This window comes from Botrytis deweyae (assembly GCF_014898535.1).
Source record: "Botrytis deweyae strain B1 chromosome Unknown BDEW_052, whole genome shotgun sequence".
NCBI classification, from domain to species: domain Eukaryota; kingdom Fungi; phylum Ascomycota; class Leotiomycetes; order Helotiales; family Sclerotiniaceae; genus Botrytis; species Botrytis deweyae.
Genome location: NW_024066259.1, coordinates 185,737 through 204,033, shown reverse-complemented (window position 1 = coordinate 204,033; position 18,297 = coordinate 185,737). Strand labels below are relative to the sequence as shown.

General features: G+C 42.3%; 5 protein-coding genes across 5 annotated transcripts; 1 reads left to right on the top strand and 4 right to left on the bottom strand.

The window, feature by feature from the left end:
- Nucleotides 1-18: 18 nt before the first annotated feature.
- On the bottom strand, nt 19-2,568 carry EAE98_011772 (uncharacterized protein; the record flags this gene model as incomplete). Its single annotated transcript, XM_038959395.1, has 4 exons — nt 19-752; nt 808-1,436; nt 1,488-1,978; nt 2,029-2,568. 4 exons carry the CDS (start codon nt 2,566-2,568, stop codon nt 19-21), a joined length of 2,394 nt encoding a protein of 797 aa, XP_038804291.1.
- Nucleotides 2,569-5,005: 2,437 nt separating this feature from the next.
- EAE98_011771 (uncharacterized protein) lies at nt 5,006-7,328 on the top strand (the record flags this gene model as incomplete). The annotated part of the gene is made up of 6 exons (XM_038959394.1): nt 5,006-5,028; nt 5,091-5,455; nt 5,510-5,790; nt 5,845-6,446; nt 6,501-6,767; nt 6,821-7,328. 6 exons carry the CDS (start codon nt 5,006-5,008, stop codon nt 7,326-7,328), a joined length of 2,046 nt encoding a protein of 681 aa, XP_038804290.1.
- Nucleotides 7,329-7,673: 345 nt separating this feature from the next.
- EAE98_011770 (uncharacterized protein) lies at nt 7,674-8,937 on the bottom strand (the record flags this gene model as incomplete). Its single annotated transcript, XM_038959393.1, has 5 exons — nt 7,674-7,732; nt 7,795-7,912; nt 8,060-8,166; nt 8,662-8,826; nt 8,916-8,937. The coding sequence occupies 5 exons, from the start codon at nt 8,935-8,937 to the stop codon at nt 7,674-7,676; spliced, it is 471 nt and encodes a 156-aa protein (XP_038804289.1).
- Nucleotides 8,938-12,097: 3,160 nt separating this feature from the next.
- On the bottom strand, nt 12,098-14,889 carry EAE98_011769 (uncharacterized protein; the record flags this gene model as incomplete). Its single annotated transcript, XM_038959392.1, has 3 exons — nt 12,098-13,072; nt 13,124-14,667; nt 14,724-14,889. 3 exons carry the CDS (start codon nt 14,887-14,889, stop codon nt 12,098-12,100), a joined length of 2,685 nt encoding a protein of 894 aa, XP_038804288.1.
- A 565-nt stretch (nt 14,890-15,454) lies between these two features.
- On the bottom strand, nt 15,455-16,855 carry EAE98_011768 (uncharacterized protein; the record flags this gene model as incomplete). The annotated part of the gene is made up of 5 exons (XM_038959391.1): nt 15,455-16,212; nt 16,274-16,413; nt 16,469-16,498; nt 16,549-16,707; nt 16,762-16,855. The coding sequence occupies 5 exons, from the start codon at nt 16,853-16,855 to the stop codon at nt 15,637-15,639; spliced, it is 999 nt and encodes a 332-aa protein (XP_038804287.1). The 3' UTR covers nt 15,455-15,636.
- Between the last annotated feature and the right edge of the window lie 1,442 nt (nt 16,856-18,297).

Here is an 18,297-nt window from a genome sequence, read left to right as displayed (position 1 = left end):
CTACTCCTACCCTTACCCCTATCCCACGAACCCTAAGCCCCTAATCTCCGGATCATCTTTAAAAGCAACCTTAACATCTTCCTCTCCAATCCCTAACCGAACCTTGCCCATCCTCTCGGCTTTTCTCACTTCTATTCCTATGACACCAGCCTCCATTAATTCCATTGCCGCCTCGCCCATTCCCTGAACTCTTGCCCCTTTTTCTGCTTGTTTGCCTCTGGTTCTGTCTCCATTATTAACGCCTCCAGCCGCCCCAGCACCCGTGAGCAAGAACCCCACTACACTGCCCCCTGTATCCAGCTTCGCCATCCTCCTACACTCATCGACCACCTCTCCCACAAGACACTCCCCTGTTCCCGCCCTCCTCAATCTCAATACCAACGCAGCCAAGAACATTTTTGTCGCCAACGGTAATGCTCTTAAATGCTGTTGCAATGGACTCGTCGTCGCTTCATTGATAGCTTTCTTGACCGTTGCTATGCTAACCACACCTTTTCCCCTCTTTTCTTCTTTGCCCGGTGTTTTAGAAGGTGTATTCGGGATGGAGAGCGATTCCGATTCGGCGATTTCGACGGCACGACGACAAATATCAAGGGCGCGACGAGCATCGCCGGATACGGAGGCGACTTTGCGAGAAGCGAATTGGATTGCGTCAGGGTGGATTAGGTGGGCGGGAACGTCGGTTAGACGGGAGGTTATGATCGTTTGGAGCTGTTCGTGAGTATAGCCGGGGAAGGTTATACGGGTTAGACCTAAAATTTAATGTTAGCTATGGTGGATCGAAGATCAAAGGGCAGTTTGACATACCGAGACGTGAAGAGATTTTGTTGGAAAGGGTACGCTCAGGTAGATCCATGGTATTGGCCACAGCGAGTACGATCAGTTTGGAATGCCTCAGACCAGGCCAGTTGAAAAAATTATACATGACGCTTTGGTTCTTCGTTACCAGTTGGTCTAGTTCATCCATCAAAACAACGCATGGTTCTCTTCTCGGGGATGGTTTGCTGAATTCCCTCTCCAATAAATCCAATGCATGACTTGGACTCACACGGTCTCCTTTTAGAGCTTCCCATAACAATGCATATGATTGATGTGGGTCTGTGACTTTCATTCCGTTAATCTCGACGAAAATAAAAGGATCTAATTCATCGGCTGAAACTGATGCATTAAGCTGTGCAACAACCTCTCGTACCGTTGCGGTTTTCCCGGTTCCCGGAGTTCCAGAGATATATATACATGAGCCAGTACCATCTGTAATAGCAGCTGCAAGATGTGTGTAAACTGATGAGAATTCTTCTTCACGACAGGGAAGGGTATCAGGAACGGATGAAACGTGAAGCCGTGATCGAGCTGTTTGAAATGGAGAAGCATTAACTGATGGCGAGAGCATACGCATTCCCAAAGGCGTAAATTCTAGTGGCTTCTTAACGACAATCCTATAGACACTGTCAGCTGGGAATCTTTTTGATCAAATGTTAATGACGAACCGTTTGTGACTGGGAGTAAGTAGCTTGGAGGGTGTGCGTGGTTTTCGAGGGGTTATAGCTTTGGTAGTCTTTTGCCTTTTCCTCGGCGTTGCTAAGATTTCTTCATCCACTTCATAATCATCATCATCATGTTCAGATGCCACACTTGCGTCATCATCTTCATCAAGCTTCTTTTTCTTCTTAGGATTAGGAAGGGCAGGCTTCTTTCTCTTATTGCTTGGCAGGCTATTTTCGATCTTCTCGATCAATTTTTCAACACTCTCCTCCGTATTATGGTATACATCATCCCACACGAATTCATCTGTATATGTGACAGACTTGCTGTGTAATCCTCGGCGACATATGAATGTTTTGCCATTTTCTTTTCGATTTCTAGGTATTTTCCCTGTTGGGAATTTGACTTTGAATGCTTCTTCGGATAGGATCGTAGCTACGCCATTAATGGTCGCCAGTGAAATTGTATCGAGATCAGAAGATATGTAGAGCTCGTTCTATAGTTGTTAGCCGCAAGAAGCAAGAAACAAGCACGGAACCTACTTACTTCTAGGAAATCGGACCGCTTCTTCGTTTTATTGTGAATATCATTTGGGCTACAGAACCACCAAATATTTGCTTTCATTATATCATGGTATGATTCGGCATTCTCGTCATAGCCCTCGTCTTCTTCAAATCCTGAGATAATTCCAACCCAATTTGTATTCGAAGTATCATTATTTATCAAAACACAATCTGCAATCCTGCAGACTGTCTTTCCAGCCCTGGCACCGACAATCCTCCTAGCCCCTGCACCTTTCGAGAGTCGACGCGTTCTCTTAGCTGATGAATTTTCGCCTCCTTTAGCATCTGTCTGCGATGGCGAAGCATTCTCTTCGGAATTCTCGTCGTTATATATCCATTGCCATTCAGCCTCTTCGTCCGAGTCCTCGCCTTCATCCGAATCCTCCCTCACCGTGCGGCCAGCTACCAAACGTTTTCTAGCATTCTCAGCTTTCTTTAATCGTGTTTTTGCATCTGTATGTAGAATTGCCTTTGATTGAGGGAGTAATGCTTTTGGCGGAGGTAGTATTGGAGTTGGTGACATCTTAAATATTGGGATTCTTCATCGGATCACCAAAAATATGGCATGTGTTGTTGATTGACCTTTTTGAGTTTAGGTGATGTAAAGCTTGAACATTTCATTCCATGTTTTATTTAACCTTGTACCTGAAATTAGTGGAGTGCGGGGAAAGCTTACCATACTATATCCATCCCTACGGCATTGATTGATGGCTTTTCAGGGGTTTCATCTCATCAAATCCAACATCATCAGTTCCCCTGTGAAAATGAATGTCAACCTTGGAACTTCCAGCAGATCAGTCTCGCTACAAATACGTGTGAGTTTCTGAGATCTATGAACTGATAGTTGATACTCAATTGCTATTATATTGATATGTACAAGAACTACTGCTGAATGCCCAATACATACCTACTAATAAATGTGTCACTCAAAGACCTTGATGTGCTGCACCTTTTGTACCTTTTACTTCTCATCTCGAGAACAGAGGCAGAGGGTCATCTCAAGGGTGACAAACAATATGAATGGTCCATATCACATATCCATACCAGGCTCCCAGGGAAGTTCCTCTAGCCTCCCAAGATAGTGAAAGTGGCTCAGATGCGGCCGATCTCCGATGTTCCTCCGACGCTAAGCTAACCACAAGTTTCTCTGGAGTTTATAATTTGTCTTTCGATTTCGAAGAACCTTCTTCCCACAACTTTGGAATCCTTATTATTTGGCCATTTTTCAAAACAACTTTTCCACATTATATTATAATGTATCAACATATTTTAAAGATATGTCCCATCATTCAAAGAATCTTCTTTATATGACCGCTTACAATGACTTTTCTTTTCCAAAGAAAGAGTCCTCTTGGACTCTGGTTTCTGGTGGCTGCGACAAGCCATGGAGGAAGAGAACTTTCTCTCCCTACCATTGGTAAGTAAATGCTCAACCTTTTCAATCCTTCGATTCATAACAACAATATCTCGGTATCCCACATGAAACCATAGACTAATGAGAGATATAGGCAAGAGAGCAAACACTTTTGTTGTAGGTTCTTGCACCATTCCTTTCTGTTCTTGCACCATTCCTTTCAGTCACATTCGAACATTGCATAGAGAGATCAACAAACATGCATCTCTGTACTCAATTTACCAAGCCAGACTACCTGGTAGGTTATAAGCACGTCGTCAATCATCAAATTTGCATATCCTGTGGACTGCATATTCATGCTTGAAGTCAAAGCATCCAGATGGATTGGTGTGTGTGGACTTGGACCAAAGTCAAATGTGATGATTGGTTCAAAGAAGATACCCTTTGCCAGATGTCTCAAGACTTCTCTTTCCTGCATGTGGCCTAAGTGATCCATGTTGAGCGTTTGTGCTTATGCGCGGATAGATGCATGTGCATTGGAGTCACATAGCACTTTATGCGCGTTTGTTCGATCGGTAGATCTTCATACGAGGCAGCTTTTCAAGAGTGACTTTCATCTGAAAACTTTTTCTTTCCATTTAGTTATCGATATTCTCATGTGGAAGTACGCAAGTCAAATCTCAAGAACACTCACATCGTTGATGCAATATTTCCGTTGTGTAATTTCCGAGAAGTAACCAGCCACTCAATAACAATTCACTGATGGTACGATAGGTCTCTTTTCTTTTGGATACTCGCCGGTTTTCTGCCGCTGTAGAGGCCAATTGGCAAGTTTAGCCATTGAAAATTGTACTGTTGAGGTAAGAGAAATAGAGCAACCTTTTTCACTTCTCATTATTTACATTTCACCTTGGAAGGTGAAACGAAGATTATTACTTGAAGTCTTGTCATATGTTCGAAGACCAGAATTAATACCTACAACTGGCAATTCGAATCACTTTTTCCTCTCTCTTCTCTCTCTCTCTCTCTTCACCGCTTTACATTAGATATTGATGGTGAATTGGAGAAAGAAGGAAGTTCCCGTCATTTTGTTCTTCACCCGCCTAATTTTCTAATTTGAAATTCGGAAAGAACGTGACTTTCTTCCTTCCTCTTCGGTTGCTATAAGATATTCTTGTCAACCTAAAATCTCTCCACCTTCAATCCATTTCCCATTTCCCATTTCCCACTTTCCACTTTCCACTTTCCACTTTCCACTTTCCACTTTCCACTTTCTTCTTCAATTTCTTTTTGACAACGACAACCACAAATTCTGATTCTTAATTTTCCTTCTTCAATCGAGAAATTGTTTCTATCTTGACACCACTGCTGTTATTATCAAACTCTTATTCGAATTGTCTCAACCTTTCGATCAAACTTTCAATTCTCCCCTTCACGCAGTTCAATCCTACTCCATTTCTGTTTTGAATTGGTCTAATCTTACTATTCACAACCAGTTTAATCTTCTCACAATTTTCAAGTGTGCTAGATCGTGTGCCACTTCTTACAGTCACTCGTCGTCGTATTCCTTCTCAAAGAAAGAAGTATCGAATACAGATCGAAAAAGATGTCTTCAAACAAGCTCGCGACGTATGCACAATTTTTATTCTCATAATGTTATTTCAATCGAGTATACAGCTAACGTTTACTAGTTATGAGACATGGAATGCCGCCGCTTGGTGTGCGGAATCGGAAGCTGGCGACGCCGAAGAGGCACCCACCCCGGCAAATAATGTCGGAGTCAGACCTCCTGTCATCCGACAGGAACTTTCTAGATCGACCTCGGTAATTAGAGGAACCGATACTGGTGGAGCTGGCCGCGGTCGTAGCATTAACAATGCTACCCGTGGACGCGGTCGTGGGACCGACAGCAATGTTCGTGGTCGTGGGCGTGGAACAGCCGATCGTGCTAGAGGCCGGAATGGCAGCCACCGTGGTGGCGGAGTCACTCGAGGTAACTCGAGCGGCAATGCTGGCCGTGGCGGGCACCATTCCGTACCTACGGTACGTGGTAACGGTAAGTCACACGATTGAAAAGTATATTGTCATGAAGAATACTAATAACGATTAGGACGATTGGTCGAGATTGCTCCTCGGGGAGGACATTCTCGCGATGGTACTGGCTCTTCTGGCCACGTACCTTCAGTTAACCATCGTGCCGACCTGGAATTACCTCGTCGTCCGGTTAAGAAAGTCGGAGACCCAGGTCTCAATTCAAGCACTGGTTGGGCCGTCCCAGCTGGTCTGATGACCGAAGCCAAGAAATTGCAACTGGAGAATGAGCGAAGCTCGCGAACCGACACAGCACGTTTCTTGAAGAAACCTCTTGACGGAGAGATATTCTCAGCCATTGTAAGTCCCCTCTATCTATTGCTTCAGTTGGTTGCAGACACTGATTTACTATAGGGATTCTATCAATGGCCAGTGCGTAGGGGAAACCCAGAGCGTTTATTTGGCGAAGAACTGAAGGACCTTGACCATCTAAAGACCACTTGGAAAGTCTTTATCCAGTGGAATCGTGCCCATCGCTGGCTAGCAATCTCTGCTTTGTCACCATCCGGTCAAACCACCATCAGTGAAGTAATCAAAGGTATTCGACAAGCTACTGATAGTGCCGTTACTCGTGCAAACATGGAAGAAACAGTTTTTATTGTTGTACCACCACGATTTTCTACTGAGTCTACTCTCCTTGAAGCATCTATCAGCTTTGAAGGCCAAAAGCATGTCTCTGATATCAAGTTTTCTAAGATGTCTTCCAATGAAGAATCAAAGAAACCAAGTCCCGGTCGCTCCTTAAAGGTGGAGGCCACCATCGAGAAGTTCCGTAACGAGTTGAGTGTTCATCTCAACCATCTTACTCGTCTCGAAGACCGCATGCAGATGCGAGTACATTTTGGAGAACTACATCTCACACGTTGGCAAACAGCCCTGACTGATGGCGAGCAAGATTGGGTTGCCTTCAAAAAGATGATGGCCCGTAAAGGAATGAGAGGCACATTCGAAAAAGCGTAAGTTTATGATGTACCAGAGGTTTATTCACAAGCTGACATGTACCCACTTAGTGTTGATCCTCGAGCTGTCATTCACATGATGGCTTATGTGAAGTCAAAACTTAACAAATTCATGGTTTGGAGCAGCACGGACTACGACTTGCAGAACGTGAAGCCAAAATTCGTTGCGATCCTCATCGTACAAAATTCATCAGGCCAAATGTTCCAGATTGAGGCAGACATTGACACGGTCTATGGCGGATACCAATGTGGTGTAGTCAAAGTTGTTGAGGAAGAACGTCGCAACAAGTGTGTGGAGATTGTGACTGTTGACATTGAGTAAGTTGGTGATCCTTGACTTCTTGATCACCTACTAATAGAGATACCCATAGACAAGTTGATTGGACCATTGAAATCATCAGTGAGACAGCCGGCACCGTAGTCGACAGCTCGTTTCAAGCCTTGGTTCAAAGTTGCTTGCAACCATATGTTCGTACGGGATTGAACACTCGGAGAATGGAGGAGCGTAAAGACAAGTATGGATTCGTATATCCTAGAATTACCCCCCGTGTTCAGGCTGGTCTACGTGTCGAGAAGGTTACACTTCAGAGCATCTATAGGTTCAAGACTCAAAAGGGTGGTTACTGTCTTGAATTCACCATCAACAGAAACTGGAATGGTTTGAGCACTGTAGCAGAGCCAGATGTTAGTGCCGGAGTCACAGTTTTTCATGATCTTTGGGATACAGATATGGAGGCAAATGATCATACTACGATGGACCGCGACTGGCAGAGGGATATGAGTAACTTCTTCCCGGCCGGGGGGTTCAAAGCTTTTGTCGAAGAGCTCGATGAACTCCTCTTGAGTTTTCATCATTCAATGAACGAAAGCAGAGCTTAATCACCAGATCGATACTACACATCAAATGCTTTCATAATTTTACTATTTTGAATTTGCTTGAAAGTCTCTTCGAAGGAACCACCTCTCCGATCTCACTTTCTAAGTTTAATTACATCAACCCTTTCTGATTTCTTTTTGCTGCCATCTTCGAATGATAGCAACCATCATCGGAATTTCACTCGGCCCAAAAACAGCCTGCACTATAGCGAATTCTTCAGACTTGGTGTTTCCCTGAACTTGACCATTACGATTCTAGTGGTATCTCGAACGAATTGACTTCTTCACGAGATTATTTGATTTTTGGCATTTCTTTATTTTTTCCTCTGAAACCATAGCGCAGAGATATCAAGATGTTGAAGCTGAAGCAGCACCTGGAGTTGAGCTAAGAACTTTCTGGCGTAAAACTGTACTTAGAGATTAGTTAAGAATTCATTGATTTTGTAACCAAAAATAAAGTGAAATATACCATCTTCAACCACGCGTAGACTATTTGACTTGTTGTTGACTATAATTTCTAAATCCTTCAAGTTGGTTCCAATTTCTTCAACTTTTGCTTCGTAGAATTTGGTTGCATCTTTGGTACTCTAAGGTTTGTGTGTAAGTTTCGAGGAAGTTTAAGGTACATGTGATTTCTAGAATGGGAAGGAAGGAATATACGAAACGGAATTGAGCGAAGTGCAAAGGGATACTAAAGCAAAGCAGAAGGATAATGGAGAAAATGATAATCATACCTTTTCAACATAGAAACCAGTTCCAACATCTACAATTACATTTTCGGTATCTGCTAATTCGCCGGGGACGTAAAGGGATGTTGTGAGAGGTACGAGGATTGGTTTGCCTATGGGATTGGGAGGGGTTGTTAGCTTGGTATAGTATAGGTGGGAGCTCGGCTTGTGAAATCTCGAGGGTAAGGAGAGGAAGAGGAAGGCAGAGAGAAAGTTCTAAGATATTTGATTGGTGGGAAGGGAGGATGCGGACAAGCAGTTAGGTAGAGAAGCTACATTTCAAGACTTTTGAGCAGTGGGCTGTATAGGCCAGAGATATCTGAGGCGAACGAGCGTAGAGAGAAAGAGAGAAGTAGAAGTGGAAGAAGCTGCGTGAGGTATCCTGCTCGTCTCTTCAACTGTGAGACTGGCAAAGCTTCTTCGGCATCTCCAAGACCCCTCAATTTCTCAATCTCTTGTGCTCTCCTCTCGAATATCTCCTTCCTCCAAGCCCAAGCTCTACAGCTCCCGCTTACAGCTCCCGCTTTCCTCTTTCCACTACCCAGTGTTCCATTTCTTCAATTCCCCCCTCTCAACGAATGAATGAAGAAAACCACAAGCAAACTTACCCTCAACAGTCTTTCCAACACCCGTACTAATACTCCTCAAACATTCTCTAAATTTACTCTGCGCAGCGCGAAGTTGTTGGAAGGAAGAGGTGAGATGTTCGAGTTCGTCGTCAAGTTGTTTCTTGACTTGGGACAATTGGGCGGTGGTGAGGGAGGTGAGATCGACTGTGTTTTGTTAGGTTTGGGGCTGGAAGTTTAGAGCGGAGGGGAGAAGAGAAGATTGCAGAAGGAGAAGAAGAGGGGAGGAAACGAACTTTGTTGGCCTTTTTGCGCCATTTTTACGGGTTCTTTTGAAAGCGCGAGAGGGAAAGTTAAAGGGAAGGAAGCGGAAAGGTATGCGGGTAGTAGATGGTGGAGTTTGAGAGCTTCGAGTGCGAAATGAGTGGTGGGATGGAATCTACTTAATTTATTTTGAGGTGAGGTGATGGATGGAGCTTTGTGAGGTGAGGTTTGTGATTAGTCAGCGATGTGCCCCGCGGTGTGGTGAGTGGATGTTGGACGACAATAAATCAAGTCTTCTCTGTACGTTTACTTGATTGAGTATTGGGCTAGATGGAATGATGAGAGTTTATGATAATAAAACCAAGTGGTTGTATCTGGTCACTGGTGATGAACTATGGAATTAGAATTATTCACTAGTGAAGGTTATGCACCATTTTACGTGGTTTGGGTGTCTGTTTTACTCGGAGAGAAATGCTCACTGTCATTGACGGCAAAGTTATGATACTTAAAGTCCATTCCGAGTCCAGCACTCTCAGGGTGTTAATTGTCAGACGCTCATGTTAGCCTTTCAACGAAAGATAAGGGTGCAATATGGCAAAGTACATCACGGATTTTCAAGCTGGAGGGCAAGAACTCATTCCAGTGGTCTAATATCCGTTACCATGAGTTCTTGGTCGTTTTTAGCAACTAGATCGAAGAGGGACTCGTTCTTTTGAAAATTTTGCCTAAAATAGAGTCTATTCTCACGGATTGAGTATAATTCGGAAGTTTTGGGTGGTTTCCTTCTCTTCTTACTTCATTATGGCTCGTTTCATCTACAGAAAGCTACGTCTCTTTTCGAGGATTGCATGAAGAAGGACAGACGGAAAGATCATGAGTGGAGTGCCTCTGTGATAATAAGGCCTATTTTAAGCCATTTATATTATGTTCCGTCCTAAAGAGCTCCAAGCCAAAGATTTTGCAACTAAGATAGAAAGCTAGGTTGTCGTTCTGACCCTCGCTGTCTTTCATGTTGGTGAATAAACGCCATAATGTTTCTCATGTTGAAACTCATAATTCCCAAGCTTCCAAGAAAGATCTGGATCTCTGGGTTCCTTTCACTGGGTATTAAACCTACACGTGTTGAGACCATGAGCTTATGGGTACAACCAATACTACACCTCCAACATAGTACGATAAATATTACATCTGAGCAACATATTCATATGAGAATCACGAATGACTTTCCAAACTGAAATAAAACTGGAGATTGAGAAAGAGTAATACAGAAACTCAGAATAGTTAGATATTCAGATAATAATTCAATGCATCTTTACCACTTCCTTTAATCCTTTTCCTTCTTTTGTACCACCTATTTTCTTGATGATTTGACCATACAATGTAGTTCTGTCCAGCTCATCTCAACCATCCCCAATCACATCTTTACAGAAAACAAATTCACAAATAAGAGTCAAAATAAGAATGAACCTCAATCAACAATCATCACAACGCATGGAGTATTTCGCAAAAAGCCAATTTTCTACACCCGACTCACTATATATCATTCTATCTCCATCAATCACTTAATAACTCAACTCAAATCAAGTCAAAGAAACCTAATCTCCAACCCGATGATAGAACTTAAAAGAAGAATAGATTGGTACCTAGGTATGTAAAGTAAAGATTGTCCATCTATCCACCTATCCACCTAGTATCTGACTATCTACTCATATAAGTAACAAGTATTGCCGCGCAGCGAAAGCGACTGTGTATAATCAATAGGCAGGCAGGTGGGTAGATATGTAACCCTCCCTCTCTACCCATACCCTACGAGTCTTCACTTCACTTCACTTCACTCCACAAATCAGGACGAATGAGAGCAGGCGTCACACAATCAGAATAAAATATAATAATTCCATAAAACCATCATTCTCAGGGAGAAACAATGATTCATCTCTTCCATCTTCCATCTTGCATCTCATCTCTCGATACTTTTTATATATGCACAAACACAAATACAGCTGATCATTTACAAATTATAAATTGTAAATCCAATTGCGGGAATAAAAGAGATAGATTAATATAATATAATGTAATATAACATAACACAATAACCAGAATCAACTTCCAAATTCCAGATAAATTATCAAAACCACCATATCACCACTCTCACTCTCCTTCTCATTCTCCTTCTCATTCTCACAAAAATATACATCTAATTATCATACTAACACATCTTCATCTTCAACTTCAAGACTCAAACCAAACCACCTCAAATCAAATCAAATCAAATCTATCACCCATCGCCACTTTTTCTTCCTCTCTATTGATAAATATTCCCTCCCATCCTCATCCGCATCATCCTCGGCCAACTCAGCCGACTGACTCCTTATTCATCACTCCAAACTTCAAATTTCAACTTCATAATGCCATCTCTCTATCCATCCCTCCATCCATCCCTCCATCCATCCCTCCATCCATCTCTCCATATAAATCACACAAGCAAAAAACAACTCATGCTCATACTCATATATAACATACTCTACCTAGGTAATGCTAGTCTCTGGGAAGAAACTCATCTCATCATGTCATATTACATCATAACACATTATATTGTATATCATCTTATTTACATCCACATTCGCTTTCATATCCATATCCATATCCATATTCATATCCATATCCATATCCATATCCACATCCATATCCATATCCATATCCATATCCATATCCATATCCATATCCATATCCATATCCACATCCAGATTCTCTTTCCCTTCCTTTCCTTTTCCCTAGATTTTATCTATCATCATATCACATCAATCATCACATCAATCATCCCTACTATAATCTTGATCTCTAACTATACATCCATCTCTAACTATACATCCATCCATACATCCATACATACCCGCCTCCTCTGCCTACCCAGCCCAGTACAGCACAGCAAAGCAAGCATAACATCACAACCACGATATCCCCCATTCAAATCAACTCAAATCAACTCAACTTATCACATCACATCTCATCTAATCATTGCCCCACAACACAACATCACATCACACCACACCACGCAATCTAATCTCGTAATCACACGTAAACTTTGTATCTAGATACCTACGTAGACCGACTAGAATTCCAAGATTCACTAGAAATACAACTCCCACACATACCTATGTAAGCCCTCTCAAAGGATTCACTATCCCAGTACTCCACCCCTCTATTTAATCCCACTCTACCCAACACTCTTAATAACAAGCTCCTTATACATGGCCTTGATATCCTCCACATCCCCTCTCAACTCATTAACCTCCTCGCTCTTCTCCCCCAACAATTCAAGCGTGACTTCATATCTCTCCGTAACCCCCTTAATCTCTTCCTCCAGCGCCTCGACTTTCTCCTCCAATCCCCTCTTGACTTCAACCTCCTTCATCAGCGCTACGATTTCTGTTCTCGCTTCGTCTCTCTGAGCAATTAATCTAGCAACCTCCTCTTTCGTCGCCACTTTTTCGCTCTCCAATTTCCTCACCGCGGAACTCATTCTCTCAACCAATTGGACTGTGGGACCGGCACCAGCAGTCGAAGTCGAAATAATATCATGAATAGTTTGTTGAGGAGAAGAAGAACGATGGGTATCAAAGAAATCATCATGATCCAACGTATGAAGACTTGGAGTTTGTGGTTTAAATTCACTTCCACCCGTCCCATTAGTTGCAATCGAATTTAATGAAAAAGAATGTGTCAAAGAAGCCGTAGAGTCATGTCTAACGGGAGTTCCCGGATCTGGCGATTTCGATGTCGGTTGTCCAGATTGTCGACGTCCTACGAATCTTTCTGATGTTACCAAGTCACCAGTTGTAGATCTAGCTGATGGTCTTCTTGATTGCATATTTTGTAGACCCAGGTATTCCGATGCCAACCCTCTTCGACTTGATGCTACGGGTGACTCTCCACCCCCACGACCATTAAGGGAGACTTCTTCCAACCATTTTTGTTTCTCTTCTAATAGTCGTTGTTGCATCTCAGAGTTCCATGTCTGTTTCTCATCCTCGAATTCTGCTTTTGCTGAAACCAATGCAGATTCGGCTTCTTCAACACGCTTTTTGAGATCATCTAATTGAGCAGTCCGTTGGGAAAGTTCTTGTTCAAAGTTAGGTAATTTCGACCTAGTTTCTTCCAATTCATCTTCATTACGTTTTGCTTTGAGTGTCTAGATTTGATTAGTTATATGTCACGGTAAGAATCGAACTCTAGTACATACCAGTTCACGAGCTTTTCGCCTAACATCAGCTTCTCGCTTAGTCGCCTCATCCCTCTCTTTTTCTAAGCTAGTTGCACGTGCCGTCAATGAAGCTTCAATACCTTGCCAATTCTCACTGGCAACAGCATATTGTGTTTGTAAAGTCTCGATCTGACGTAAAAGTTTCGCTTGTGCATCACCAGTTGCACCAGTTGAAACCTCTTCAGCTCTCGCTCTCATCATCTCTAATTTACTCTCCAACATTTGTTGTTCATTTTTCATTTCAAGAGCTGCGATTCGGGCATTTTCAGCCTCTCTATCCATCTTCTCTCTGAGATCTTTAATCTGTATTTGTGCTCTATCATTAACGAGTTGCTTCTCGATTTTGAGATTGGAAATATCATCCTCCAGTTCAACAACACGTTTCTTCTCGGCTTGCAAGGCTTCATTGGCAACTCTTGCTTCTGCTTCTTTCTCTTCAGCAGCGTCATTCTCGAGTTGAGATTTGAGGTTGGCGATGACGGTATCCTTGGTATCTCTCTCAATCTTGACTGCATCAAGTTCTTTTCTAAGTCGATTGATTACATTATTCCTTTCACTGAGACTCTTCTCAGCGCCCTCGGCTCGTTTCAAGCGCTCTGCCAGAGATGCAGCTTCCTTTTCGGCCTTTTCTTGTTTCTTTTTGATTTCCACAACTTCTTTATTATCCTCGAGTATTTTAGCACGAAGCTTTTTAATAGTGGTCATGTGAGTTAATTCTTTCTTAGACAAAGCCTGACCTTCCTCCATGAGTAAAATCACTTGCTGTTCTTTCTCAGCCAATTTTTTCTCCAGACTTCCAGATGGTGCAGCAGTCTTAGCATTGTTAGCTGACTCTAGACTTTCTTTTGCCAAGTATTTTAGTTTTGCCTGAAGCGCATCAATGCGCTCTATGTAACCATGAACTTCCTCTTGCCTTTGTAATTCTGAGGTTTCATAGTCTGACTGTAGTTGACTAAGAGCTGCTTCGAGTTGCGCAGGACTTTTTGATGTCGAAACCGCATCAGTTGCTGGAGTAGTTGCCGCTGGTTCATCAAGAGATGAATTAACTATCGTATCATTTTGTGGAATAGAGTCAATAGATACCCTAGGTATACTAGAGGTGGTGGAATCTGTTGATAAACGAGACGTGGGTTCGGCTTTCAAGGCAACAACTACATTGGGTGATGCTTGCTGCGGTTCCGTAATTGTTTCTGGAGTTGGTTCGACGACTGAAGTACTCGATTGAACCTCCACCGTAGGTACCGTAGGTGTATCCGATTCAATAGTATTCGCGATTGTAGTAGACCCAAGGTCTTGAGAAACTCGTTTCGTAGCCTCATCCCCTCCTAGATTAGAGGTCGCATCTAAACTCTGCCTCGGACTTTCGCCGACCGTAATTGGACTTCCGGTCCTCGAAGGTACATTCGAAGATGTTGAATGTGTGCCAGCCTTCTGTGCATTTTTCGCAGCTACCGCCCTTGCTAGACGTTCTTGTAATCGATCGTTTGTTCTGTTACTACTATTTGATGCGCTTCGAGAGATTGCTAGAGGAGCTGTCAGATCAATGCGGATTCCAAGGACTTTGAGTGAGTTTACATACCTGCCTCTGGTTTTGCAGCACTTGTATTGCCAGCTGCAGGAGTTGGTTTGTTTGCTTGACCTTCCTGTCCTTCTGCCAATAAAATATCCAACCTTGATTCCAATCCCCCTACTGCTTGTGACAAGAACCCCCATCTCGAGGAACCTTGCTTCGCCGGACTCGTCATGATTTTTCAATCTTCCCAATTGAAACACGTTGCTTCCGTTGATTGTTGAATATGATCAGATCATACATTGCATTTCATGACCCAGAGATAGGAAATGGTTGTAGCCTCGTAGGACAAACCAGTTTTTGGAATTTGATTGCGGTAGTTTTAACTTCCAGCAGCCCTTGAATTGGATGGATGATATTGCGAAATATATCTTGGGTATCTTCGCATATTTATCCGTGGGAACAAAAGTACGTATACTTCATCGAAATGTATACTCACTTTGAATCTTGCTTGCGTATTGCCGTGGCTGAGACTCTTCCCTTGATACTGGACACGATTTGATTATCCAACCAATCACAATCACGAAATAACCCTGTGGGATCTGCGCAAGGCTGGCAATGACATTTCTGGGCAAGGCAAGGCTATTTTTTTCGTGGGGGTCGGGGTCGTTTCTTTCATTGGTCTCATCAGAACTGGTGGGTGGATATTTGAATGGAATTTGAATTTACTCGTCGATCCAAGAAAAGAAATCATCAACGACAAAAACAATACTGGTTCATTAATCAATAGCAAAAAGCTGGAGATTGACAATACTTCATATTCTATGAGAAAGAAAAGGGTATCAATATTCATGCTGCTATACCGTCAATGAGACACCCATCTACTCATTCATACTCGATTCCACACTCTATTCTAACATTATGAGAGAGGTACAGTATTCTTGACCCGGATACATCACCAACCATCACCAATAACTTTTTTTCAAACCGATTTTCTAGACTCGTCTTTTGTATGTCCGTTCCTTGCTCCATTCGAAATCTTGCTATGCTCAGGGCGTGTAATGACTTCCGGAAGACTGAAGTAATGTGGCCAATTCAGGACATATTCATCTTGTCTGTCATTCAAACAATGTCGTAGCCAGATACCCCAGACCAAGTAGAAGTATGATCCAATGCCCGTCATCAAGTGCCACCAACCATGTCCTTCGAGTAATAATCCCCATGGGAGTCCAATTTCATGTCTCCATTGTCTGACCGTCGAGCAATAATGATTATCCAAAGACCATATACCAAACCCACCTAGAAAGATGGAAAGACCCAAGCCAACCATCAACCACATTTCTCTAAGGATTTCATGTTGTCTCTGTTCACTTGCTAAAAGATCGGAATGAGAAGTATCAGGATGTTCGTGAGAAAGTTCCGTGGTAGCATATTTCTTTCGAAGCGAAGGACGTATGTTAACTTCCATCACATACATGGAACGGAATAGTACGGTGGCTGTGAGAAGCGCAAATGCATTCTGGTGAAAATCCGGATCTTGAAGATAATGGTAGTAAAGCTATTGATATTTTTACTTTAGCATGGAAGCGTCAAGATTCTGAGGACGAAGCTATGCTCACCGTTATGAATACAGACAAGAATATCAAGCTAAATGCTAAGACTTGTCTGAAGATGCGGGATTGAGAGAAGGAGAAAGTCGCATAACACATCAAACAAGTAGTATAAATCATGGAAAGTTCATCTACCAATTGCATAGGATCTGAAGCCGCATCATGTCAATGATTGAATACTTTCAGAGGATAAATGCAACTTACACTTCAAGGTTGAATGGAACAAGAATGAACCTTTAGCCATGTCAGCTTGGCTTCTTGTCAAGATCAACCAACGAGCTCACCTGTTCCTACAGCTCCGTAACCTAGAAAGGCCACCAAGAATACACTATCATGATCATATTTCAAACAGTTCCGACTGCCCTTGATGCAAAGCCATATAAAAAGTAGGTTGGTAAGAGTATTGACGATTTCGGCAGAGTATATAGTGGCATAATAATCCTCTATCAGTCAAGGTTAGATGAGAATAAGTAAAGACTGAGTATGGGAGGTATTGCCTTCACACCAATTTATGGTAGAGGTTACAGGAGCCCAATAACCTTCTTCTGGTCGCGCGGGAGGATATGGTATCGATGGGAGATGGAAGCCCATGGTGACAATCAGAGAGGAGGGCGTGGTGAGAGGATGTATATCCAATATCCAATATCCAATATCCAATATCCAATATCCAATATCCAATATCCAATATCCAGTATCCAGTATCCAGTATCCAGTATCCAATCTCCAATCTCCAATCTCCAATGGTTGATCGCACAAGGGCGGGGGAGGGGTCTTTGATTTGATATTGCAGCGATGAGACAATAATGATAGACTGAATATATTTTGAATACTGAAATGATCTGAACTGAACTGAGTTGAACAATGAACAATAAACAATCAAAAAGATTGAAGATATCTAGATTGGTCTAATACACACACAACCTTGGAAATAAACAAACACACACATTGAACTTATTAAAGTCCTGGCCACTTTCCTCAATTCTCCAGGTACATACGAGGTGCGTACGAGGTATATACAAAGTACTGAAGTGTGTCAGGAAGTGAAGGGCCGACCCTTGTCGGGTGTGAGAAATGCTTAAAAATGCAAATCGTCATTCCAGCCAGGGTGGATCAAATACGATGATTTGGAGCTTTCTGGACCGGAAGCGACGGGAAGTAGATTGAGAGAGAGGGTTGAGATTAACTTTATTGGAAGAGATATTCCGTATTATTACATGTGTGGGATGTAATAGGGAACTGATCAATAATGAGAGAGAAAGAATCAAGCAAGGTAGTAAGCAATAAGTAAAACTAGTCGTAGGATTGTGGTAGATTCTTGATCGATTTCGTCTAGGAGCTATACATGGAAAGCAAGGTATAAAATGGTTATGGTGATATTTACCGAGGGAGTATTTACATCGATGCTTTGAGCTACAAATGATATACCTAGGTAAACTGTCTATACTGTCTATACTGTCTATACTGTCTATACTGTCTATACTGTCTATACTGTCTATACTGTCTATACTGTCTATACTGTCTATACTGTCTATACTGTTCTTCATATTACCTTTTGCTAGAATCTCCAGATAACCCCTTCTTGTATATTCAAGCTTTAGATCATATTCACATATCTCTCTAGAAGAAACATAGATCAGATCAACGAGGGGGTACAATAACCGAGGTATCAAGTAAATGTAGGTCCTCAGGTACCTAATCTGCTAGTATACACCCGTTCCAAGGTTGGTCTCACAATCAATCTCAATATGTGCTGAATCTTGATAGAGATAGTCTCGAGACAGTACAGTACCGAGACGAGCGAGTACATACCGATTCTGCCATCAACCTTATCTTTCACCGCCTTTCTTATCGCAACTTCTTATCAGAAAACCACATGATATTGATGAAAATAGTTCCCCACGTATATTGAAACAAGCAGACCGTACAGTTACCAGTATTCAACGAAGCCAAAATATCAAGGGAAACTGTGAAGAATCAGATACATACATTCTTAAATTCAACTCTTTGACTCCCACTTCCACACACACTTATTA